Source organism: Tenebrio molitor, chromosome 5 (assembly GCF_963966145.1).
Source record: "Tenebrio molitor chromosome 5, icTenMoli1.1, whole genome shotgun sequence".
Classification (NCBI taxonomy): Eukaryota; Metazoa; Arthropoda; class Insecta; order Coleoptera; family Tenebrionidae; genus Tenebrio; species Tenebrio molitor.
Genome location: NC_091050.1, coordinates 10,028,655 through 10,056,009, shown reverse-complemented (window position 1 = coordinate 10,056,009; position 27,355 = coordinate 10,028,655). Strand labels below are relative to the sequence as shown.

The 27,355-nt window shown below is 37.2% G+C and overlaps 1 protein-coding gene and 1 long non-coding RNA gene across 13 annotated transcripts in view; one reads left to right on the top strand and one right to left on the bottom strand.

The window, feature by feature from the left end:
- Positions 1 to 27,355, bottom strand: part of Ca-beta (Ca2+-channel-protein-beta-subunit) — a 109,191-nt gene that overhangs the window by 7,112 nt on the left and 74,724 nt on the right. The window contains exon 1 of one of the 12 annotated variants that reach the window (XM_069048052.1): positions 1,996 to 2,280. The exons of 6 other annotated variants lie outside the window; for them this stretch is intronic. In XM_069048052.1, the coding sequence (XP_068904153.1) occupies positions 1,996 to 2,082 (87 nt within the window). In that variant the 5' untranslated portion in view covers positions 2,083 to 2,280. Of the gene's footprint in view, positions 1 to 138; positions 604 to 1,112; positions 1,717 to 1,995; positions 2,281 to 27,355 lie in introns of those variants that run through there. 5 more of the 12 variants (XM_069048050.1, XM_069048051.1, XM_069048057.1 and 2 more) reach the window with 5 other exon arrangements.
- LOC138131193 (uncharacterized) overlaps positions 1,900 to 27,355 on the top strand; it is a 71,846-nt gene continuing 46,390 nt past the window's right edge. The window contains exon 1 of the long non-coding RNA XR_011159729.1: positions 1,900 to 2,015. This is a non-coding gene — a long non-coding RNA (uncharacterized lncRNA). The remainder of the gene's footprint in view (positions 2,016 to 27,355) is intronic.

The window sequence follows — 27,355 nt, the reverse complement described above, 5'->3', positions numbered from 1 at the left end:
GAAATTTAAAGGGGTCACGGCGTGGCCTGGCAAAGTGCCTGGCGTGGCCATTCATTTCCAAAGTTCGGTTCAATTATTAATGTGGCCCTGCCCTTTGGAAAAAAGCCGGCTGGGAGTGGCACTTTGGCTTTTACCTACCGAAAGCGCACCGGAGCAAGTGGCACTCATTTCCGACGCACCCACCACTAGGACTACCCGTTCCGATAGGGTTTCTTAATACGATAAAATGTTATTGCACGGCATTCATAATAATGGCGCCAAGAAGGTGTCCGCGGGCGCTTGCGCTCCACCACCGTGTTGTTAAAGATTTATATAAAACAATCCGGTGAGGTTATTGTTGGCTTCGAAACGTAGGTGGCGGAGGAAATTGCTGATTATTTTTTATAGGAAGAAATTTCTTAACTACTCTTGGCAATAAGAGCGTGAGCGTAACAAAACGACTTTATTGGTCATTAAAAGCGTTTACATATTTTTCCTGCACACATTATGGAATTCTCAGGAATATCTAGATCGATAGGTCGACCTAAATCCGATTAAAATTATTGTCACTCACGACCAACATTGCGGCCAGTTTATAAAACATGCACAAAAGGACATGTTGGGCCCTGCACCTCGGGGGAAATCAGATAGCCTGTTCCTGGTTCCGGTATCAACTGGTTTCAAAACTACCCACATGAAATCCACCTTTGAAATTTTAAATTTTCCAGTCCCGCCGACGAAGAACTCGATAACCTTTATGCCGCTCGATAAGAGTTCGGACTTGTTATTTCGAGCAGGAGCGTCGCTCTGAATTATTAAAACCGATCCTGCAGGGATGCGAAATCTTTGTTTTGATTATCTGTAAATGCGGCTGGAAATTAGCGGTCTCCCTCGCGTGGCAGGAGCCAGTATCTTTTCCAATTAGTTTAATCGAGCACACATTGCAATGTTTACCAACAAAAACCAACGGTTAACCATCGTGACGTCACGGTGACGTCGGATATCGTGCGTACAGAATTTAAAGCGATTATTGCCGTTATCGCTGCGGAATTCCAAGAATTGGCGCTTTCGGTGGTAATTATGCAGACATTTGCAGGAACGAATCGGTCGTTCCACCTCTAAGCGGAGCTTACCTGAGTGAACAGTTTGTTATATCCTTGGTTGTTGAAATTGTTGTATCCTATCATATTGCGACATTTCAATGACACATCCGTGTGCACCATCCAACAACGGCAGGACTCCGCAAGGACTCGCGGTCGCTTCAGCCAATTAGTCCGGCGATATCAGGTGTGGGTCGGGAACTAAATGGAGTTGTTTGTCCGAAAGCTCGGCCCGATTAGATAAAGCTCGATCACTCGACCACTCGGAACAGATCGTCACAAATCACAAATCAAACCATATTTATGACACGAACGACTTTTCTCAATGGAAAAGTAATGTTTTGCTCAAGAATATACGTAGTGTAATGCGGGTGAACGCCGCTAGGTTGAGTATAGTCGGCGGCGCATTTTAAGCCCGACGTTTCGCACAGGGTAGAGCTTTGAGCTTTCGACTGTACACGCTCCAGAGGTGGGGTTGCAGGAGGGACGCACGCGCAAGTATCGATTCGAACAACTGACACACCGGGGGTGTGTCGTATTTGACTTTACGTCTTCCTGCTGTTTGTTTTCCTGCAGCAGAAATTCTTCGGGACGAAGAATTCCTGACACATTTTTTGCGATGAATGGAACGAGACCGTCGACGTCTACCTCTCCTTTTTAATGCCATTGATGATGGCGCTGGGAGAAACTAAAATCGCCCGCAAAAACAGGTGTGCACCTGCGAGCAGATCACGTGCTCGTCAAAGCTGACAGATCTCGTTCTATTTTCGTTTTATTTGTTGTAAATATTTAGGCCGAGATTTGAGGGAAGTTCAGTTAGACAAACTGACGTCTACGACCGACACGTCATCTGGTTCGATAAAAACGTCTTCGGCCGGGATTAACTGGTGATTATCGAAGCCAAACAAATATTTACCCGACGGTTCCTTCCAAATGGTATGTAATGGTGACGCCGATCGTGGTGATGATGGTGGTGGTGCTTTTTTCCGTGTCTGGATAACATTTCGCTATATAAATATCACAGCACAAAAATACAACACTAGATCACCGGTCGCGGCCCGGATAAACAAACTACTAACGTGTTAAACAATTAAGATTAATAATCACAGAGATTTAGCCTTTTTGTTTTGAGAATGTTGGAGAATCACATGCGTTGGGGTTTTTGGCTGCATTAAAAGGGAACATTGCTAGCCGAGCCAGACTATTCCATGCCAGAAGTGGGTCTAAAAATAAATAACTTAACATGGCTCGTATGGCACGATATAATCTGTGATTCTTGAATTATTTCGTCGTCTCTCAATCCCGGAAAAATAATCCTTCTGGATCCTGATGTCTAAATTTAAGCGCGCATACCTCCCGGTATCAATTATAAACAAATTCTTTATTCGAGGTAGTTAAGTTGTTTAAAGTAGCTCGCAAAATATTTAGAACCGGGAAATTTATCTAAAGACGCATTTATTGCACAGCCAACAACTGCTAATCGTTACAAAAATAGCAATTCGCTTCATTCGGACCATTCTTCTCGCTTACACGAAAAATAAACAGATGGACCGGTAGCTTGCAAAACGTAAATATTCTTCTGTAAAAAATCAACAAAACTGATTGGAATCGATTGGGCTCAAGTCCATCCAAAATTGTCTGTTTAAAATTCCATTATCAAACTAATTGGTGCGGGATAAATGTGGGACTTAAAATCGGCGGAATGCATAATGCATGAAATTTAATTCTGTTTCGTTTCCAAATAACTGGTTTAATACATAGCAACTGGATCTGATGTGATCGTTAGAGGATTAAAAATTGTTGGGAATTTCGATCAACTCCGAAGAGTTTATAAATAGAGAGACGCCGTCGCCATCTGATACAGAATGCACGCACTAGATAACGCCGCCCCTCCGCCGTCTGTTTTATGAATGAGCGCGTCTTGAAGTACGAGCAGACAACACCAGAGGACGTCTCGTCTGCACGCGATCCTTCGAGCGCTCATCACCAGATGTCCGGCTCGTTCCGAGTCGATCGAAAAGTCGAAAAAGTTATCGAGATGCGATTTCACGGCGAAATTCTTCACGAGTGTTGAAGAAAGATAAGGAGACAAGCGATGTGAAATATTATCCGAGCGTCTAACAAGGCAACATTTTATTGTAGTATTCTTGGAGATTATAAGTCAGATTACAAGTATTCGGTATTTGTCGATGTCGTCGGTGCTCTCCACGCAAATGTTGCGATAAAAATAAAAAAAGTAAATTTATCGTCGTACGTTAGAGATAAATAGAAAAATATGCAAATTTTAATTGAAGTGGACAAACCGAGCCTGTCGAAGGAGGTGTCCAAGACCCCACTACCAAGTACCACCCACAAGAGCTGGGCGGCTAATAACAAACTTCTGTACCTCACTCCGGCTCACCAGGACGACGTGCTATTGTACAACACCGTACCAATGCTCATATATCATTATAATTCCTCGGCTATTGTTGGTGTCGGTGCAAAAAATCGTGTACATCAATTTCGGAACTGTTAGATTTTTTATGGCTTCACCTTCGACTTGCGATTTTCGACGAAAACGAGACACCCACGCCGCGTTAATGTATTATTAAAATGGTGGAACAAGTAGTTTGGGTCATGAATGACGAAATCACGACGCGGACAAAGAAGTGGTGAGCGAGCCATCGAAAAATTTCCAAAATCGGCGCGTTCTCGGAATTCCGTTCGTCTCTCGGTTTCCGAGGGTTTGCGGAAGTCCGGAGCGACTTTGTAATTTCCTGGACATTATGCAGACTTGTCCTTTTGTGAAGAGCGGCGGCGACGAAACTACACCCAAGCTAAAATTGCGGGATTTACATAGAAATGAAGAAATGGACGGGCTAATCGCCGTGTCCACGCGTCCTCGCGTCTCCCCTACGCGATTTATGTGGTCCTCCTCGTGCAAACAGGTTCGTGGCTCCGGAGGGGGACGGGTCCTCAGCCCCTTCCGGACGAAATTATCGCCCCGCAGATTTTCAGTTTTATCTGTGGCTCTTTATCGTCGGAGAAAAACACACGGTTATGACAGACAAATCTTAATTTTTACGATTGTCCGTAAAAAATATTCCCTTCCGTGATCGGAACTTTGATGAATTGGCTTGTATTTATTGCGGGCACTAAAATTTTGCGACTACCATGTCAGCAATCATAATTCTTATTTTCTTTTTTATTGGGCTGAATATGATTGATGCGGAAGTCTTCTGGTCAGCGTCTCCCCCTTTCATAATTTGCCGATCGGGGTCAAAAAATGCCATTACGTCGAATGAGCAACCGGCATTGTTTCGCTAATGCCCGATTCATGTTAATCCGATAGAAACACTATAATAACATAAATAATACAGGTAATAAAAATCTTTTTCCAGCAACGTCCAACTAAATTATCACATTTGTTATTATTATTGTCTTCATAAAATTAAAAACTGTGCTTTTTAGTATTTTCTTTAGATTTCATAAAATCATAAATTCTATCGATGAAGATAAAAATGTCTAAATCGTGAAACCTGAAAATCGTAATATTTGCTATTTATGTGACATACTTCGTTGGGTTCCAGTTGCTCAAAGAAATGTCGCCAAATGTAGAACAAACAGCAAAGAGAGATGGGGATATGTAACAAAAAATTAAAGTGTCTTTGAAATTTGAAGCGGCAACTGCAATGAATATACAGCGTGGGGCCGAAAACTGGGTTCAAATTAAACGATCTCTAATGTATTGTGTGAATTCTTGTCTGAAACATTGTCGGCTAATTAATTATTATTAAAAACGATAGATGTATCTAGGATGATTTTTGGACCGTTACCACTTTCTTTTTATTCCCATTTCTGACGGTAGGAAAGTGAAATTTTGTGTTGGCAAGCAAGACAATAATTCACATATTTTTCGTTATTAAAGGGAATTATTTTTATTTGAAATATGTACCAAAAATCAGAAAAAAATTTTGACTTTAAGTTCGACAACCCAAACGTACTTCATACTAAAATTAAAAAAAAAAGAATAAAATAATTTTAGTCATAAGAACGACAAAATATCGAATCAGGTAATGTTGAAGTATTATTCGAACTATGTATTTTATTTGATGTGTTCAAATCGGATAAAAATTATTTTTGAACATTATCTTGCTTATGCAAGATACAGCTTCAAAGGTTTTTCGTCAGTCACCCGGTATAATCAAATAAATGAATAAGACAAAACATGAAATAAAAAAGTACAAAACGTTGTAGTTGTTTGGCACTGTAAAATGATATCGGGTGTTCATTCAAATTTCTCCTCAAAGCTCGCATTGAAGAGTCGATTGTGAATGCACCATTCGTTCGTTTACAGAGTAAAAACGCAAACAACGCAAAAAGTGAGAGGAGAGCGTTTCCACAAATGTATGAAAAAGGGGAAATTTTAAAAAAATCATGGATGTCCAAGCTAATTTTTGTCAAAACATGATTTATTACACCTAGTTACTCATGAAAATTGAATATTGGGTTGCATTTTGAGATCGTCAGGCTAGTACTCTTACGTGAAACACCTTGTATAATACATATTATCGTACGTTCTAATGAAATCCTGGGATGGGAAGGCGTTGGAAACCGTCAATTGTTGTGCTTTTTTAAGCGTAGATTAATTGGAGCATGTTGACAGATAACCTAAAATTTAGAGCCAAAAAAATTTTTCTTTCTTTGCAATGTTTTAGACATTAAAAATAGAATAACTTAACGATTCCTATTCTCGAAGGAAATATCTAAGGACACCCTTTGCTGAAAACAAACATGTTCAATTATGTCCCGATTAAACATAAACAAATGTCATCGTGTCAGACGGCGGGAAATTCAAACTTTACACTGTTCTATAGGGTTTACTTTTTCCAACGCCTACTCAGCCCAGGATTTCAGTTCTTATTTTTGTAGAATTAAAACTCAAAGAAACAAAGAAAAAATAACAAAACAGTTAAATACAACAGTAATTAATGAAATGACTGGGTAATACAGAAAATAGAACAAGAGAAATGTATTAAGTAAAAGCAGGAAACAACCTAAAAAAACAAGAACTCCAATGGACTGTTTGTTTAATCAAAATATGTAATTTTAACACACATTCATTATGTTTTATGAAGCTTTTTTCTCAAAAACAACATTTAAAATGATTTTGAAACATTTTCTGTGTGATTTTTGAGAACAGAGGCAAAAGCTAATAAATGCACAGTTGCAGCACCCAATATCGATAAGAATTTATTGTTACCGACCGAAATAATAATTAATATTGATATTGACTGCCACGCTGCAGCTTATTTATAAAGCTTTCGACTACGTCAGTAACGATTTGAGTCATGCAAAACATGCGTGCCAGTCAATAAAAAGCACAATCCTATTATTGGTAGTGATAGGTACCTATCTTAAAGTACGGCCATAAAAGCCGGAAAAAAAAAACAATTTTACTAAACGACGACAATAAAAATAAAAGGTTTTCATAGAACGGCGTTGCAAGTCTCATTAAAATAAACACCAGGATATCCTAAAAACACAAAACGTGCCATACTGCCGGGGCGGTTAGGTAAGAGAATTACAACGGGGCTGAAAGGCGGACCAGGGTAATTCGATACAGAGAGAGCAGAAGAAGGCATTAGGCACTGCAATGCGTTTACCAGTGCCGGGCCATATGTCGCAATCACATTTTAGTTCTCTACCCCGACTTTTAGTTTCCGTACTTTAGTTTTTGTGCACGTACCCAACCCTCTACACTGGAAAGTTGTCGGGGTTGTCATGGCCCCTCGCAACTACGCACGCCAAAGAATTATCAAATTTCAGTTTTGACAGGGTGGAAGTTGCGGTCAAGACCGGCGCATTCTCGCAATAACGGCGTAGCCGAGGGTGGTGCCGAGTCAAAAGCCAACGAATGGCCAACCAAGCACGCATATCACATTGCATATTGCAGCATATGTCCCATTAAACTAGACGGACCGGAAGTTCAATGTGTTTCTCATATAATCACAACTGCATCTGGCCCTAATATTTTGGCACTTAACATTTCCAAGAATATTTTCTTTCGTGGGGACAAAGAGGGCACGTAGCATCCATTAACACGCGTTTCCAGATAGATAGGAAAGTAATGGAACAACTCCGATTTGTGCAATTAGCGGCTGCCCCCGGGGGCCAGGTGATGGCGTTTTGGCCGCGGGGACCACCAGAAAAGTGTGGGACGATGAGCGACCACATTATTCAAATCGCTTGGAAACTGATACACATAAAATTTCCATCGAGACGGTCAGCCAAGTCAAATTTGCATCAGATAATAATTAATTAGTCGGGAGGAAGTGCAAAATTGTCATATTGCACATTTTTTCGAAATTTTATCACCTGTCGATCTGGGGGCAGTAACGAGGAGAGTGCAGAAATGAATAATTAATCGCGCGTCTAGAATTACAAAAAATAATTAGGGGGGCCCTATATAAAAATGTCATTAAAGCGTCATGTCCGCGTCCCACTCTGTAGACCATTTAACTAATTAATTTTGATTATTTCATAAATAATTGCCACAATTTTCTCATAGCTCTAGCCAAACTAATTAAATAAAAAGAGATGGCGTCCGCGAATATTTGTGTTTATTAAAGTAGGTACATTTGAATCTGGTTTTGTTTAATCAACTTTTTTTATTCCAAAATGCTAAAACATACAATTCACATAAAAATACTGTAAAGTTCACAACAGGTCAGTCGCCTTCTAATGGACAAGTTCCCCATTAGACAATTCCAATGATTCGATAATTGCCGATTCATGAAAAGTAGTTTTTTTTATTATGATCAGACTTATCTTTAGAAATTGTTAGGTGAATGAAACTATTACAATATTTTATGCGGCAAATGTGGCCGGACGGTTGTCACATTCACATCTCCGAAACTTTACGAACACGACAAGTGAAATCGGATTTTCTGAGCTTTTTGGGCTTTTCAGGTCGCTCAAATTTATCGCATAATTAAAAGTTTTGCTAATTTCCATCGAATTAAATTTTAATCTATTGTTGATGATTGGCCAATCCCAGAAATTAAATGTCAGAATTGGGAATTTATGTAAAAATGGTCGTTATAAACGATCGTTTAAGTGCAATAATTCAGCGTGTACAGTTACGCAAGGAAGTAATTTCGCAGCCGGCTTATACAGTCACAACAATAATTATTGTCCGGACCGCTTTACGAGCTAAACCGAAATATGAATATAAACACAGTTCGTTACACTGATTAAGCTGTTATGTACTACACTTAATAATTTCAAGAGTTTACTTGTAATGGTTGGGAACCGGATGTAATTTTACTTTAAACGCCACTAAAACGTATTAATGAAAATCTTAATTATACTCTTAGGAATATTGTTTTACTCAAAAACAACAAAAACTAATTAAAGCCAGTCGCGTAAGAAGCACGTGTGAGAGAGACAGACATTTTTGGAACATGAAACGATTCATTATTAATTAATAAGCTCGACCTGAAACTGTGAAAGAACTCCGCACCAGATAGACTAAATCGTTTCAGTTTCCCACGTGGTTCCACCCTCCCATGCTAATTACGCAGCCAGGGTCGTACTAAACCTGATTTATCGAGGCTCAAAGCAACAGAACGTCAGTTGAAGATTATGATTCTTTGTTCATGACCCAAGATCTACATTTTTTTCTTCTGAATTCATTTCATTGAAAATTTGTACTGCTGAGCTTTACAAATCCCGAGCATTAGTTTAACGTTCTGATAGGTAGATAATGTCGCTGCATTGGCGATGAAATTAATTGCCCATTCACTTGAACTAGTTGCTTGGGTCGATGGTCTGGTGCAGATTGTCGTTCGGGAGCCCAGATTTTTGTACTTGGGCTATTTATACTTATTACAACTAATTAACCCGGCTTGATGAACATTAAGTTGAAAACTTGTTTTGGTAGAGCGACACAAAACGTTCATTTCGACGAACTTCTAAGACAACTTTAATTAAACTTGTTCAAAAACGCACCAACCTATTCGGGATAAAAAACATTTAAATAATTCGTATCTCGCAGCACTAACAATTTCGGCGATCGTGGGCGTTGATTAATGTGGTAATATTGTTTAAATTTTGATGGTGGCTCTTTCGGTGGCAAGAATTATAGTTCTGCAACGCTTAAAAGTAAATTTACAAACGAGATCAAAAGTATAATATATCAAGAAGTCATTTTATAAAGTGGCAGATTATTCATGATATCCTCGGCACTTTTAGTAATGACACCATTATTCACATTTCCCGACTTTTCACAATTTGTGTAATACCGGTATTACCCTCATAATTTACCCTATAAAATGTGCCTCGCAAGTCGTTCGCGTTTTACAAAAACTTGGCTTTCACCGCAAAATCCAATATGTAGGTTCCTGTCAAATTATCAATCTTTCCGCGTCTTTGCTCCCGCCATCGCTCCATAACGAACGTAGTCTTCATAATCGACGGCGTGCTTTAATAACACGCTGTATAGAGCAGTCAATCGACTGCTGCAAAATCTACAGGGTTTAAGTCGACTAACCTACTGACCTTGGTGCCCTCGTCTGCAATGCTTCGCATTTCTCTATTGTAAATCGACCGATTCTTTATTTTGCCTTCTTACCTGCCGTTGATAGTACCTTGTGGTGCATTCTTTGTTCGGGTCTTCACCAACGATGCGGTCAAAATAACGGGCGGATCTAATGCGGTAAAGTGATGTGGTGATACGATGCCGACGTCTAATTCATAATACAGATGGTTCTCGTCCGGGGAAGTTATCCCAATAAACAAAATCGACGATATTTAACGCTTGCAACACCAAATGCATGCTCGACTTTGAATTATTGAAATCAATAGCTAACCCTTCTGTTTATTTTAAATTTCCTCAAATTTTTACTTCCAATGAAAAAGAATTATTGCAACATTTCACGAGCAGATTGCTAATCGACAATTGAGAAAATTGCTTCCAAAATTGTCAACGGACAAAAAGTTAATTAAGAATTAAGTACGATTAAAAAATAGAAAGAATATATTGGGACCTAAAAGAGAACAGATTGCAGTTGACAAAAATTCATTTAAGAAACTCTTTTAATTTTAAATACACGTAAACTAAATTTAAAAATTGTAGATTTTATTTCCGAATGGAAAATAATTGTCACCTAACGTTACTAGAGTTCCAGTTTTTCCAGAATATGTAAAATAGTTATTTACAGTAGAGTACGCTAGGGGTATTTTACTAGGTTTCAGGCACGAGGCGACGCCGAGGAGCGCGGTAAAATACCTACCGTACCACATTTGTATCAGAATCTCCGGCTGCACTTTTTATGAAATAACAAATGTCAAACTTTTTGACATACAGAGCTGCCCCATAGGTTGTATTTTCCCTATTGATTATGATTATTCATTAGTCAACAAATTTTTTTAAATACATAGTTATATCATTCTTTAACGTACCGAGAGAAAAATAGTGGCCGAGGCCGCTTGCGGCCGAGGCAGAACAATCTGGAGGATGTTAAAGGATTTCGTGGCCAAGGTGTACACAACATTTTTTGTGCAAAATTTACTTTACTTCAAATTGGTATAAATATGAACCGCAATGATAAATAATAATTGTTAATTACATATTTTATTATAAAACAACAAACTAACTAGAGGTTCGTAAATATCTGAAGTTTCAGTAAATAAGCTGATAATAATTTTAGATAAATACCTTTGGTTAATATTCGCTTAAAAATAACGATATCAAATCTCAATGTATGTAAACATGCACTTCCTGAAGCAATATCAGCACAACCTCGGTCGGAAAAATACGCATTTCCTTCCCGGTTTCATTAATAATTATATGAAAATTATCAATAGAGATTTACATAATTTGTGATTCAACGGGATGCACGCAACTGAAAATGTTTTATCAACTCTAATTTTCGTTCCCTTCACCGTTGCGTGCATCCTCCACCAACAAGCCTAGATCTCAATTATAATTTTTTAAACCTGTCCATAAATAAAATACCGGCGAATAATTTTAGAAACCGCTGTCAAGTTTCTAAAAGATTATCCTAATCAGAATTATTGGAAAAATTAAGTTGTCTCAAGAAACGATAAAGTCTCGTGTTTCACATACCAACAACTATTAAAGAGGAATCTTGAAATAAACAAAGCCAAGGAATTAAAAAAAAAATCTAAAGATCTTCTGTAGCTGAATCAAATATAGTCAATTCCTTTACAAAAAATAATAAGTCTAGTAGATATGTACGTAAGTAACGGATGTTCAAATGAAAGGCTACTTGATGAATTTTTTAATTGAACGCTCGATATGTATGTGTGTACTACATAATCAGTTTAGTTTTTTCTTCTAGTCTTCTAATCTTCTACTCTTCTTTCATAATATAACAATAGATTGAAGTCAGCTATTTTTATAGATCGGGAAAAATATTTGTGTTGAATAATTCCTGAGACATTTTGTACTCCCTTTGGCTCCCTTTCCAAGTTCGAATTTAATCCTTGAATATGATCTCCCTGATTGACGTCCCGAAACGTAAACAGTCGTCTACACCGCATTACAACGAAAATCTCGCTGTTAAGAAAATATTCCACAATAGCTGTCAGACTTACGCTCCAACATTTACATCATAACACAGATCCCATAATTGAAATGTCCAAATGAGTGAAACCCGCCGTACATATGTGTACGGTTGAGTGACAGGTGAGTTCTGTTACAGATGTATCGACTGTCTCCGAAGACGATAGGGGGTCATTGCTTAGCAATAACACAGTGCACGAGTTAAATGCGCGGCGCCTTAACCCGACCGCACTTCTAAAATAGTCGATCCACCACCGTGGCCACGTGTCTTACCACGTGGTTATTTCTGGAATAAGTACACGATGTACACGATTCGCGCCGTTGTCAATTCGACAAAAAGGAGATGTCGTTACGAAATTCTTCGACGACGGAGGATCCATCGGAATGCACGGAAGGTGGAAGGAGAGAGTTTCCTCATTTCCTCTTCGGTGCAGTTTATATTTAAATTTACGCAGTAAACAAGTTCATTATGCGTACCGATTACGTATGAATATAAATATTCCCGGGGATTACACCGCTGGCTCAGTAGTGCGTTTGCTCTATGTACAGAAATAAAAATGTTTCATAAGGGTCTCTTTGGAATTGGGTTACTGATTAATATTTGTTAGCGCTCATTAAAAATAGAATACTGGTGTACTCCGGCTGAGTTATTGCGGCCATTTTAAATACTTCGACTGGTTTTGTCGCAATTGGTGAATAAACAGTTCATGGGTTCAATGAACAATTTAAAATAATACAATTTATAATAAAGTAAATGGGAAGTTAAAATTGCAATCAAATCAATTAATAAATCGATACTGTGGCTTTTATTGCCAGATTGTAAAAGAAGGTTACTCAAAAACAGAAAATTTTGTGTTTTTCCAATTCTTCGGAAAGAAAGTATTTCCATCTAAACATTGTGAGTGCCATCTGCGGACTGCAAAGTTGACGAGCGGCAGATAAAGTTATTAACTCCGCTGACGAGCGGCAGAAAAAGTAAACTAGTTAAATCATTTGAAAAACTTCGTTCGGCAGCCAAACTACCAGCCTCAGCACATAAAACTTCATTTTTACTCCTAATAACATAATTTACTATTATAGTCAATCTAAGATTATTTATGCTAAACAAATATATTCGAAAAATACCAACTAAAATTTTTATTTTTTTCATCAAGTGCACATTTGTATCCCTTACCGAATACACCTAATATTTTTATTTATTTAAGAAAAAGCTTTTCTAATGGCTTCGACGTATTTCAATAAAAGTATTGTATCATTTTTCATTGGTAAATAAGTTTTTCTTCTAGGACTCACACAAATTCACTTTTAGCAGAAAATACAAATAAGAAGGTAAGAAAAAAACTGCTTTAAGAACAGACAGAATTAAATTTAGTGGGTCACAGTGTGCGGTGCTATATTTAAGAAATCTCGTTTCTTGTCAAACAAAGACACCCCTCGACTTGATCCAACAGTTTGGTCACGCAGAATAACACCCCTAATAATCGTTAAAAAATGTGGCATTTATCTCCCTTTTCCTCCATTATTTCATTGCTTTGTCACACTTTTTCTTCCCCCATCCCCACAAATGATTGTGTGACGTTATCGAACCTTGGCTGAAAATTATTCATGAGAAAGTGAACAATTTAAAATTAGCATAAAATCAACTTCTCAACATTTTCCTCACTCACTACGGAATCATCCAGTAATTGGTGAAAGTCACAAAGGAACAATTACTAATAAATCTCGAATATGTTTACATTGTTACTCATCATCTGTTTATTTAATTCTTCACCAGGAGCGTCGACGATCTTGCGAGATGAATAATCAATTTGAAAAGAGCCATTGGGGGAATTTGCCTAATTTCAAGATCCGAAACGGATTACTCCGTCACGTTAATTCCTCCTAGAAACAGGAGCACAATGCCATTCATAAGCCTTTGTTTACTTCGTCAATAAGGACAATCCGCCCGCAAAGAGTACGACTCCCACCTCGCAGAATCCGATCGAAGACGAAATAATTGGAAATGCTGCAATGAGCGCGTGGGCTGGGGCATTTTACGCAACAAACGCACGCACACGCACGCATCATACAAAAATACACTGCAGGCTCCTTAGATAAATTACCGAGGCTTCTTACCAGTTGCGAAACGTATTTTTGTTCCCGTTCTTGCGCGACCTGGTGGGACCGCGCGAGCAAGATGGAGAATTCGATGTTCTGTATTGTTGTTGTTGTTAGAAAATGGTGGACACTTTGGACAGCAGCCATTGCCCCGCCGACGTTTATTTCCATCGCATTTATATACGTTCTGGTACATGAGGACTGGGATTACTCCGTAGGTGTGAAGACTCGGAAGACTTTTATTACTCATGTTATATTTACTCCGCCTCGACGTTTATTATTTATAAAGAGCTCCAGTTGCAAAAGAATCGCAGTTTTATTGATGGATCGGCTGCCCTCGAGCTCCTCCAATTTTAATCCGCTCGAAATTATTTAAGACTTCTTGCGCGCCCACGACACGCGACAATAATAAATGACGAACTGCTTAAGTGACACTTGAACATTGCGGCGAAGAGGTGGAAGAATTTATTGTTGTACCTACTGGGAGGCAGATACGTGGCGCCTTTGTTGGACAATTTGGACTAATTTGAGAGATCACGTTTTGTCCAACTGGACGCGAAGAGAGATAGCTTCAACCTTCAATGAAATAAAAGGTTAGAAATGTGAAAATTATCCGAAATTTATACGGTGGGTCGAGATTATTGGGAGATTTCGAAACGTCCAGTACAATGAGAAATTTTAATGGAGAATTCCTCGACTGTACAGTTAAGATCGAGTGTACTAAATCTAAGAACACGTTGGATTTGGAATGTCCTGTTAAAAATTCTCACATGGACAAAGAGAGGCGAACAATGTAACCTTATACACTCGTCTCGTATTAACCTTATATCTTCTAATTGCTCGACGGAGATGAAAGATATTGTTCGATCGAGTTAGACATTTAGAAGACAAAGTAAGCCGCGGTGACGCAATTTTACATATTATCTGCCCACTGTTAAATGTGTATACTCTGTTCGGATTGAACGTTATTACCCGAATCTTGATTAGGAACAGGTTTTCTACATTTTTATGTACCGACACAAATAATTACATAAATTAATTATGTTTCTTTTCGTCGAGGGACACCAGCTCGCCGAGGCACTACTGGATCTGTTATAATTGAATTTCTCTATACTTTTGGTGAAGCTGCCATTTGTATGGTAATTCCAGATGACCATCGTCCTATATCGACCGGTAAATTAACTTTCCAAATTGTTTTATTACCCACCTTACATTTTAGAAGAAGATAACAAATGGCCGTGGCAACACAAATGGTCGCTTCTTCGATTGCAACATCCACAATATACATACCACTTACCAAGATATTTCGATAAAATGTCAAGTCGAGACAGGCTAAAATAAAACTGGTGTTACCGACCGAAATTATTTGGAAATATTTGTCAACGACAGTCGGTGTATAGTGTTACAGTTATTACCGACTGAGAAAGACGTTTTTGCATCAAACATACATGTTCCGAAATAAACGAAATATTATCCTCTTTGTCTTAATTATAGACTCCACAAAATGTAGAATATTTTTGCTATAATTAGAAGTATGATGGCGAACAACTAAAATTATACAATACTCCAGACTGTCAACAACTCCTCAAATTGTCTTCCCTGCAATTTTGTCTTTCGTCACAAGCAACAACTCTTACATTTCAATAATAGTCAACTTTTTATTAATATTTATCATACGAAAATATTTTTTATTAATTGTAAAATAATAATTATTATTAACGTCCCACATTTGCATAAAAATTAAAATCTATTACATTTTTATTCCTAAAATGCTAAATAATTGGGTATTGCGGCAAGATAATGCGCGTCCTCGCACGGTAAATGTTACAACATGTTAATATGGTCTTCCCATAGTTTCCACGGTTCGCCAACTTGTTGTTAATCAAACATATGTGGGATACGGTACATGATTGAATAAATTTACATCTTTATTCGGCCTGAAAGGGATAACACACCCCAAACTGACATCGACCAGTTTATTTTAGTGTAAAGGGATAGATAATAAAGAATACTACTAAAGATTTTTTTTTGAAGTGAAAACCACACGCACCACACTGACAGTGAATTAGTTTCATGCGACACGCTAAAATCGTCACGCTCACTAGCGACACACTAAAATCGTGACGCTCAAATCGTCGTCAGGCTCGGGCCGGAGAGCAACGAAAGCGACACTTTGCTTTTACAGATCTGGCAGTTTAAAATGACATTTTTTAATAAAAGGATGTAGTTTAAAAAACCAGAAAAACCCTGTTTATTTTTGTGCGTGAATTATATTTCCTACCTAAATAATTCACACCATTGCTTATTGGCTGAATAAATGACGTTTAATTGTTTGTCAGCTGACGATGCTACGCCAAGGAAACAAAAGAAAGTACCAGGCCACTTGACCAAAAACTTTTTGAACACACGTTACATTCGAGTACGAGGGTTATTCGTTATTTTATTGTCCCCGAAAAACATCGAAGCCAAAGGAAGATTCAAAGATTTTTATTTCTCAACATGATCACCTAAGAAATGATAATATTGTCATCTAAATTTTATTTAAAAAATATTAATTTTTACTTTTATGAAAAACTCACTGAATCATATTTGAATAGATTAATTAACTAATACAAAATGTGTATTTTTCTCTTCTTCTTATAATTGATACACAATAAACACTATAATTTTCATTTGTTGCTCGTTGATCCGTACTAGTTCCCAATTATTTTTTCTTTGTTAAAGCAAATTAACGGTACACCTATCAAAATCTTGCTGACAGCCATAACCCTATAACTTGACCAAACCTAAAGTATTGAGTGCTACGTTGGTGGCGCTAAAATAATAACAGGGGACCTGATTTAAGAACATATCGCCTCACACGTTTAGCAAGTCACGAGTCACGACCCGCCACTGCCGAAGATATATCTTCTTAAACAGTAAATTATAGTGGAAGAAGGTGTTATATTTTACGAAAACTCTGGACACACAACACAAGTTTACTGTTACCACTTTATTACGTCTACTGCAACTAATTTACAAACAGAAAGCAAGAATCTGAAATTTTTGTCGCCTTCAGATGCAACAGACACGATTCCGCTGGAAAATACCAAACAGCAGTACCAAATAGTTGTTGTATCGGGTGTTCATTCAAATTTATCCCCAAAGTAGGCGTTGAAGAGTCCATTGTGAACGCACCACGGATTACAGATCACGGATTTAGATCTAACCTCACTTTTTGCGTTGTTTGTGGTTTTACTCTGCAGGCGGACGAGTGGTGCGTTCACAATCAACTCTTCAGCGATAAATTTAAATGAACACCCGATACTAATTTTCATGGTTCACTCTATAAACAGCAGCCTTGATCACATTCATTGATATAGTGGAAATTATTTCCTATAACGCAACACTTTATTGCTGATAAACTTTAGCTGATAGAGCTTGAGCAAAAAATGTAAGTTTGCATGTGATAAAAATATCGTAAAATAAAAAAAACAAATTTGAATTTTGAAAAGCTTACCACCTTCCGAAGAGAATTTATCGTCGGTCATTAAACATCTAACAATGCGACTACTGCTATTCTTGTTAAAAACAGTCAAACAATTTTTCTAATTAATTTATTGTCCGATTCGCCGTGGCTGTCACCTTTCCCGCATGGTCTTTTGAAAATTTTCGACTTCACATTTTAAGAAACAAAAGTAGCGTCACATTTTTTACGCAGCAGGAGTCGCAACGCTTCAATTTGTCAAAAAGGAACTAGTTGCTTTACATTTTAATGATAATAGAAGTATCGCCGGACGGGTATTGAGTGATTTATCGACGAAAGTCCTGAAAAAGCTCTAATCGATTTATCTTACACATGTTTACCCAAGTCTTACACCGTGTAAAGAATTAAATTTATACCACCTAAGCCTGCCGGCCTGCAGGATATTTAATTCAATTAATTCCACTTACGACTGTCGCATGATTTATTCACAAGATACACCGCCAATGCACGCCTAATAAATTGGGAAAAATAATTTTGGGAGATTTTGAGTCGCAGCCTCGAGGCAATGCTGAACGTTTTCCGTTTCTGAAAATATTTTACACGCAAACAAACTGATGCTCCGCTTTGTCCCGAAACAACGCACTCTTGAAAAAATTACACGCACAAGGAAAAATTGTTACATGTTCGGCTCCCAATTTAAAAAGTAATTTGCCGGATCGAATAAATTAAATCGGCAATTAAACCGGAAACAAACGCGGCTTTAGGCTGCGTAGGCTGCAGGATTTAATCTATCGGTAATGTTGGTGCGTGATTGAGGAATTCTGTACACGAATTATAATTGTAAATTGTCCTGGATGTGTAGTTACAATGACGGGGCCTTTAACGGCCAAATAGGACAACGTTAATAAAAAATTTTATTATCCGAAACACATGGCATCTAATTATGTAAAGTTTTTTATTCACATTACCAGTCGAAGCCGTTTCAATGCTCTAATGTGGAATTTACATACAAATTGGCCGTTACCAAATCTGTTTACCTCTACACTTTCCTCGTAAAGTTCTGACTTTTAAAACTAATAAAACACCTGAAAATATATTTTTTACTTTTGCAAAGGAATAATTATGTATTGTGGTACCGCCTTAGTATTGGTCACGCCAACAAACAACTCAGTCTGTACAATAATTAATGTCGTTATTTTGCCGACAAAAAATTCTAATTTGTGAACTAGGAATGGCTATATTTCAATATTTTTATAACATTATTTCGGGTAATATCCTTGTCGGCATTTTTTATTGGCCAACACGCGCACATGTCTTGCACTCCTCAATTACAACATCCTAATTGGGACAATGCAATTTTCGTTCCCTAGCAACACAGCTCCATTGGTGCACCACATTTTTGGAAATATCAATTTTTTATCACTGCAACATTTCTCACGCTATTTGAACTTTCCACGACTCCAAGTTTCAATTATATAATCTTGTCCAAACACAAATAAATGTCTAAGTTTACCTTCTACACTCCGCCTATGCTAATAATGTAATCAATTAGACTGTCAATTTCTTTGCGCAAACTAGATTTAGTGGCAATTAATACCTGAACATTTTACAAATTGCTTTCTTTGTTCCATATATTTATGATAAATTGACGAGGAAGATCTGGTCGACAAGTGTGCTGCATTCCGTTGGCCGTGGAAACAGCGATGCACTTAATGTCATTGAAAGTGAATGGATTTTTGAAAATGGATCAGCTGAAATAATTGGGAATTGACGAAACCGCGCAAAAAATATTGTACCTTCGTGTGAATGGAATAACGAGCAAAGAGAAGAAATTGTGAAATAATCTATGCATGCCTTTTAATGAATGTGGTTCATATTTCGGTTGTGCCGAAGTTGATTTGTGGGAAAATCGTTTTGAAATAGATTTGTTTGTTAGAATTAGCAAAAAAATGTATAGTTTGGTTGCGAAATTTGTGATATAAATGTTTGTAAAATTAACACACGAAAGTGGTTTAACATCACGAAGACATTTCGTTACAATTCACTTCGTTAAAAATAACAAACTGAAAGAACTAGTGGAATTTTCATAATTATTTGATAAATATTATAAGTATTACGATTGATGATCACTTTATAATCAGAATTCAAAATTATTTATTCTCTTTCAGCTGGACTAGTCCAAAGTGTCTATAAAAGAACGTAATATCAAGAGTCCTGTGGAATTGTGCAGCTCGATAATTTTATCGTGTCGAACTGTGTCGAGTCGTTAAAGCCGTGAAATCAAATGTCAACAGTCAAATGTCAAATTATTAAATCTTAGTGTCAGTTGTGAGTTCGACATCTTAGGTCTTTTACTTGAGATCTTCTTCAGTTTTTCTATATTCTGATGACGTTTGTTTTTACAACAGTCTATTAAAAACCTGTCATTAATGGACTTACATAACCTCTGTTTTTCTATTTGGTAACACAATCTGCTACAGAACAGCAAAAATCAAATATGTATATTCGAATTCGACAGGATTCTTGATATACTTACATTCTTTTATAGACACTTTGTATTATGTACTTTGCGCTTAGCTTATATACACCATTTACTGAATAAAGGATCGGAAAATCACGGTAAATATATTTTTTATTTTTCTCTGGTTCGTTCCAGTCTTAAATAAAAATTTTAGAACTAAATGAAAAAACTCGTATTCTTTCTCTCCTTCTCTTCATTTTTACAGTCTCTAATAGCTATTTTCAATACAAGTGAGCAAAGTAGTGCATTTACTCACGAGTACGGTAGTTGGGCGTCTGAGCCGAAGGCGAGGCATGAATTTTTCCATGAATTTTTCCAGAAGTTTATCCAAAGCAATTTCACGTTTTTTAGTCAATTTTAATCTAAATATGTAACAGCTTAAAAATAAGTCAAAAATAAGACAAGCTTTAGTGTTTGATATTCAAAAAGTATTTTAAAAACAGATTAAAAACTCTCACTACAACATATTTATCGACAGACTCGCGAAACATTACACTTTGCTCACTAGTGAGAAAATATTTTTTCCTCACTAGTGATTCAATTGCCATCTTTGCTCACTATTTTCGTGAGCAAAGACCACTGAAATTCAATGATCATGGCAAAAATACTTTTCTTTCTTTCTACGTTTTCCAAATATTTTTTTCTTTCTGTCTGCTGGTTTCTCTTCAGTTTTATCTTTTTATCCCTGACAGTAGCAGATTTAGACAAGCACAGAATTTAAAGAAAGTCGGTAAAAAGGAGAGAAATTTACATCAGTTACAACGTACTAGTTATCTAATTTAAGCCATCTCAGAAATATTAAATAGCAATAAATTATTTAGATATTTAATTTTACGTCACCAACCGCCATAAAACTCAATTACTGTGATCGAGTTAAAATATATAAACATGAAATAGCGCCTGTTAATTATTTATTATTACACTATATCTCGTGTACCTGGTTTATCTCGAATGCATCACAACTGTACAGTCGTACATCACGATTGCCCAACAATATAAATTATAGCGGCGTTAATTCCAGGGACTTTGTTCAATTTTGATTCCATTTAAGGCAAAACCATCCGACTATTTGTTGAAACCAGTTAAAACAACTTTTTAATTCTGGCCCCACCGATAATTCATCCATCACCAACAACCACTTGATTTATAATCCCTAATTAGTAATCGGACAAAAATTCCGAAATTTGAGCTCGCTACCGATTTCCATTCATCCTGTCGAGCACGTTTTGACATTTGCCTCGACTTGGCACAATTTGTCAGTCCCTATATGGCGATCCTTAACAATTGTTTTCTCAGATGGTAGAAGCGCACACTGTACAACAATTGCCCATGATTGATCCCATAAAAAAGGAAGTGTTCGCGTCTCTGTCTGGACATAAATTACGTAACCGTAACGAAACTTCATTGCGCCTTGTAATAAAAAGACCAGTCCGTACTGGAATCAGATAAGATGTTTAATAATTGGTCTAACAGTACAATATTAGCGTCATACTCACATACAGGTTTTAAAAATACATTGCTCCGGGTCGATCTAAATTAATGCACCATTTGAAAACGTCGGACCACTTTTCTAAGGTGTGTAATTTTAAAATATACATCAAGGAGGTAATGCTGTGTGCTGTCCGATAATTTAATGCACGGATCTCCTCTTATTACTGTTATAATGGCAGACTACCAATTTAAATTGTATATTTGGTAAATAACAATGAGGTTTATGTTTCCTGTGCAAAGTAGCACCGCGCACAACTGATCGGTGCGATTTTCGCCGATTTTTCCCACGAGGACAACAGTTCGCGGGTAATTAAAGAAAGTTGAAGAATGGACCCAGGGGCGACTGTTTTGGACAATAATAATTAACAAACATTTTTAAAACTTTCCTTTGTACTAATAAAACTGAAAAGAATAACGAACCAACAAAACTTTGTGGAAATTGAAGGATATTACGTGGTACCTATAATTCAATCCTTTTTGGACAATTACCTTCACTGTAGTATTATTTGATTTAAGCTGAAGGTGGACTGTTATTAGAAATTAACCTTTATTCCAAAAACATTTCTTAGATGAAGTAAATCTTGTGCTGAAAACAACACAGTCGAATGTTGAAAAAACGTTGTAATGTTTATGTAAATTCTCAAGAAACTAGTTATTTATTACTACATCAAGAACGCAATAATTACGAGATTTTTTATTTAATTTAGTCGGTTCAAAAAATAATAACAAATTTTTTGATACTCGTATTCGTAAAATCTCTAGATATACAGGGTGTTTTTTAAATGCTACTACAAAAAAAGTCTTGTAATAGGTGAGGATGAGTAGAACTCATACACAAAAAAATTATCTAATAAAAGTTTTTCGTTTTCGAGATAAAAATAAATTACATTTTGGTACGCTGCTGAATTAAAGGTAATTAAAAACGTAACTGGGGTTGTCAAGTAACAATAATAAGTTTGTTGTATTTTTGTTCATAGCATTGTCGATGGTTTAACTTATTGTTTACTATTGTTGTGTCTGTTGCGTAGAATGTGCATGGACAGGGTTAACTTACTCCTCCCGTTAAAAAAAAAATGGTTTTATGGACTCTAGGATCTCCATATGACCCAGTTTTTTTGTACTAGCATTTAAAAAACAGACTGTATAGGAGTTAAATAATAAGGGGGCACGGCATCAAGGCTAGATTTATTTATCACTACGGATATTTCTGGCAAGTAATGATAATTCTTTTGAAAATTCTCTCTTTTATATTATCATTTATTTTTCTGTTACATCAACTTTTAGCACGACATCCATGTCGTACTGGCCAATGGATCCGATGTCCTCCGCGGGTCACCCATTCAAACACTGATCGCTGTCGACACTGCTTAACTGCCCTGAATGAAAATTGTTATTTTTAATAGTTATCACGACAAGCACTTGCTCGTGCTCATTATGGACAAGAGTCGTTCCTCAAGGTCCTATTTTAGGACCAATATAGTTATTAGTTGACGTGAATGATGCAAAAATTATTATAAATGTTGGATGTCACGATAAACTATATTTTAAATCCATAAACATCTTCATATTACCTTGTTTACACATTTAACCTTAATGACATGAATTCTTGTTTTATATTAAATTCGTACCATGATTATAACGGAAGATTTAGTAATTTTAATTTTTTATTTTATATATCAAAGATATCTTGTTGTCTGCGGCTTATAAAACTACAAAAAAATAAATAAAAACGTCCCAATTCGTTAACAGTTTCTTCAGTTTTAATGAATATTTGAATTCTCATTTCCAAAAATTAATTTAATGTAGTATAAGCTTTCTCCACTTGTTTTCTAAATTTGTTAAAATTTTTGTTGCAAATTTGTATAATTAATTTTTGTGGAGTTTGTTTGAATATGCTAATAAATAAATAAACGTAAAAGGCTTAAAGCTGAAATGGTATATTATTCAATAGGCGTGTAATGGTGGCAATTACGAACCAGGAAGAAATTTACGGCACGAGCTCTACACGAGTGTGCAATACGCCATTACACGCGAGTAGAACATACTTTTCTGCACTACCGTAATTCATTTATTACTTTTCAACAAAGAAAGAATAATGATGATCTGCCGTCGTATAGCATTATCATTTCGCACTGGTTGTCATGACAAAACTTGCGGGAAAAATATTCTTGTAGTGTTTCCAACCAACAACCATTTTTGTTTAATGGTACTTTTGACGTAGAAAAATAAAATTTACATGCGGAGATGTAACGACTCGAACCCCTGGAGCTGGTTAGTCACGGTTGCACTCACGAGAATTTTTTACGAGCAAAGTATAGGAAATTCACAGCAGCTAAATGTGAAAAAGGCAGCCCCGGCTATAATTTCCAAATTGGTGGGCAAATTCTGGTTGTTTACTAATTCGGCGTCACTACCGAGAAAACAGTATCGTGATAGAGGGATTCCGAAATGATCGGAACAAAGCGATACAATTTAAAAAATATGCAAATACATGACAAAATAATACGTTATGAATTTTTTGATTGACTGTCTAATGGTCTATCACAATACCGGTGGTTTTAATTTGGTCTAGGAAATTTTATAATAATTTTATCCTTGATGTGCAGACATTGCAATTACCCAGTTGGCAAATTGCATGTTTATGGGTCGATTTGCATACGGAACAATTCCCGCACTAATTATATGGCGATAACTCGGTTACTTTGTTTACAAAATCATCGGTGACCAATAATTTGTGGAGGGCACCGTACGCGATGAATATTCAAACCTTCAGTCGACATTGGCGCTTTTTGAGTCGACAACTGCTCAAAAATTCCCACAAAAAACCCACATTTTTCTTGACGATATTAAAATAAGCTTTAATGTCCATTGCAAATCAATAAATCATTGTGTGTAGGACCGGTCGTTTTTTGGCTACCGACTTGTCAACACGTTTAAAATATAGCAAACCGGGTTGTTATTATATTTTTTCAAGAAAAACCGGACCGCCGTTATTTATCTGATGATTATTGTTGATACGTGATTTCGTCGCGTAATCGATTGATATACATAGTTTCCATTGTGTTTGGTCGTCGAATCAAAAGAAACGAATGCGAGAGACGATGCTGGGACAATGCACGTTTCCAGGAAGAGGATCGCGATTTGGATTCGGGTCCGGGCTTACACGCTCGGACGCTGGCGGGATTTGGGAGCGGTTTAAGACTTCTCTCAAATAGACCCGGATTACAAGTTCCGGGCCAGAGGGCCGATCTTTGTTAAATTTTTAAGCAAACAGGAACGAGCCGCCCAAATTTGCAAAAATGGATTTGGGCTGTGCTAATCGCTAAATAATGTTATATGTATTTGCTTTTTACGCCTTGCTAAGTTGTTAAGCAGATTTTAGCTCTTTTGCCGTTTTTTCTTATTGAAACGAAGTCAAACAGATTAGGTGCAAAGAGATTCTGCTTTACTCGAATGAGCCTTTCACCCTGGAGCGTGTGACGTGACGCGTGACGGCGTAACTGCCCGGGAATAATGTCGCGAGACGCCTCACATCAAAAAATGTTGCTGAATAAAAGATGTAGTTGCTTCAAATCCGACCAGTCATCGACAGTGATATGACATGATGACATCACATGATGTCAGTTTTTTCGGTCCCACTGTATTATTATGGCCCGGTTTATTAATTTAGTCTTTAATTTAAGAGCGTTAAGAAATAATAAACTGTGTTGGGATGATAATTTGTCGCGTTTGACCCACCTGTGACACAGACGAGCCCCCTGATGAGTATCTTTTATGTATGAGTCGCCATCAAAGCCCGAAAACTGTCCGCAGCGACGCGGCCGTCGCCAAGTGACCGTTTCTGCGCCCCCGCGTTAATGTTTTAATTTTCGACGGGGGCGAGAACACTCACCCCTGTTGAATTTTTAAAGCTGTCTCTAAATTGGTTAACGTGCTCGACCGAAATAACCTTTTGCCATCCGTATGCATATTTCACCGGTCTCCGGAATAGCGTTAAGGGTTGAGTCTGTTCCATCGATGGCGGTTCGACATCGCACCCTTATCATAACATGATTAGTCCGCCAACGAAATTAAACTTGTAGCACGATGTCTCGTACACATCCAGAGAAAACACAATATCCAAGTGGGGAATGAGGGTTCGCTCCCGCAACGCCTATACGGCATCAAAACAAGACAGGGCCCGACTTAACCCAATTATGTAATTACGCCATTAATTGGGTCAAAGCTAACATGACAGGGTCGGGCCCAGGTCGGGCGGCGGAAGGGTTGCTTGCATAGTTGGTATTCGCGCTGAGATGCTCATAAATCTCTCGTTCGGTAGTTTACAAAGACTGGTTGGCCTCGCACATCTTTATGCCCCTCCAGACGCGCGCTACCTGCCTTACCGACCCGCAGACATCGCAACCCCCCGGCAAAAACCGTTCGCGAATTAATTCGCCATTAGGATTTCTCAATAATAATGCACCTGACGGGACATAATAATCATACTGATTTGCTCTAGCAGACTGTTTTTTTTGCTCGAGGGTGAAGCGCACTTCGCGGTCTCCTCTTTCCTCTTTTTATATTTTTACATAAGAAATTTTACTGCAACAATACGAACAACATGCTAAAAATATTCTTCAATAAGACAAAGAATAATCATAGAAAATTATGTAATAAAGGCTTTAAAGGAATCTAAATGTAAGAAAGAAGATATGTAGTAACAAATGTAAAAAAGAACACAAAACCAAACCAAACTAAAAGTAGTTTTGGTGACTAAAAATAAATTCTAAAAACTTCTTCTTTAAGATCTTCCATGTGGAATTGTATTTAAAATTGATTTCACCATTTTTGAATGAAATTGCGATCAAAATTCCCGTTCGTGAGAAAAAGTACTATATTACACACTAGTTGCGTAAATTAATATTTTAAAGTTAAAATTCCAAATGTTGAAGCCCAGCTGTCACCAAACGTGTTGACTAACTTTTCCATTTTCCTTCTTGAATGTTGCTTCTGAAAAAGATTCCTTATAAGACCGTAGCTTTCGTGAATCGTGTTCACACCTTGTCTGGACACACTTTAGACATGTCAACAGCATATCGGAACGCTATTTATACCACACATGTATATTAATGCGTTTTGAAAAGAATACTTAACAAGTTTAGTGGCTATACAGGGTGGGCCATCGTATACGCGACTTCTAATTAAATAAAATTGTCGAAATTTTTTACACTTACCTGGCTATTGGTAAGGTACATTTCATAATTTTTTGATAATTTTTCACGTACAAACAAAGCCAAAAAAATGCAAATTTCAACCAAAAAATCAAATTCTGATTTTTATACTGACCTACCCAGATTCACTTCCTATAATAAATCCGCGGAAAAAACACCAATTAGATTTTGAATTAAACGCAGTTTTACATTTCCAAAATCATTTTTATTTATGACCTGCTACTTGTGCTGTCGTAAATTTAGGTGACAATGGAAACTGTCATTTTTATGGCAAAGAGGCTCAAAACGGCCGGCTACTAGTGTATAGCCCAGTAGTGGAACCAAGTGCGATTTATCAAGGTGGGCCTTTTTGTACGATCTCGCACAACTCTTGCCTTTAAAACCAAAATCGAGTTTGCCCTTGATCTTTATTAACTATTTAAATATTTTCACCAGAATCGACATGCGTGCGATGAATTGGTTACGTCGCGAATTTCATGTAAAATAAGATTAACTGCCTTAGCCTTAGGGTTAGTCTCAAATGAAACAGAGCAAATTAGTTCGGTTGAGTCAAATTATTACATTTGAAATTAATTAAAACGAACTAGTTATAACATAACATTCTAATCGTTTAACGGTACCATTTACCGTGTCTTCTTTTCGGAATTACCGGCTGGTTTCGTCTGACTGTTTTAATTAGAACAAATCGGAATGTTTCCGCAAAAGTGTTAAATGAAAAGATTTTGCTTTGCCATCGAGTAAGCCTTTCAGGACCGCCCCACATCGCCGGAATTATGTATTACGCTGTCCGATGAGGGAAAAAGCCCCAAATTTCTATATTGTCACCCCAAATAACACGAGTTGACATTTCAGTTTGATGTGCCATTTTAGGCCTTCTGATGGCGATCATTTATTGATAGTCGCGTTACAGAGAAACTC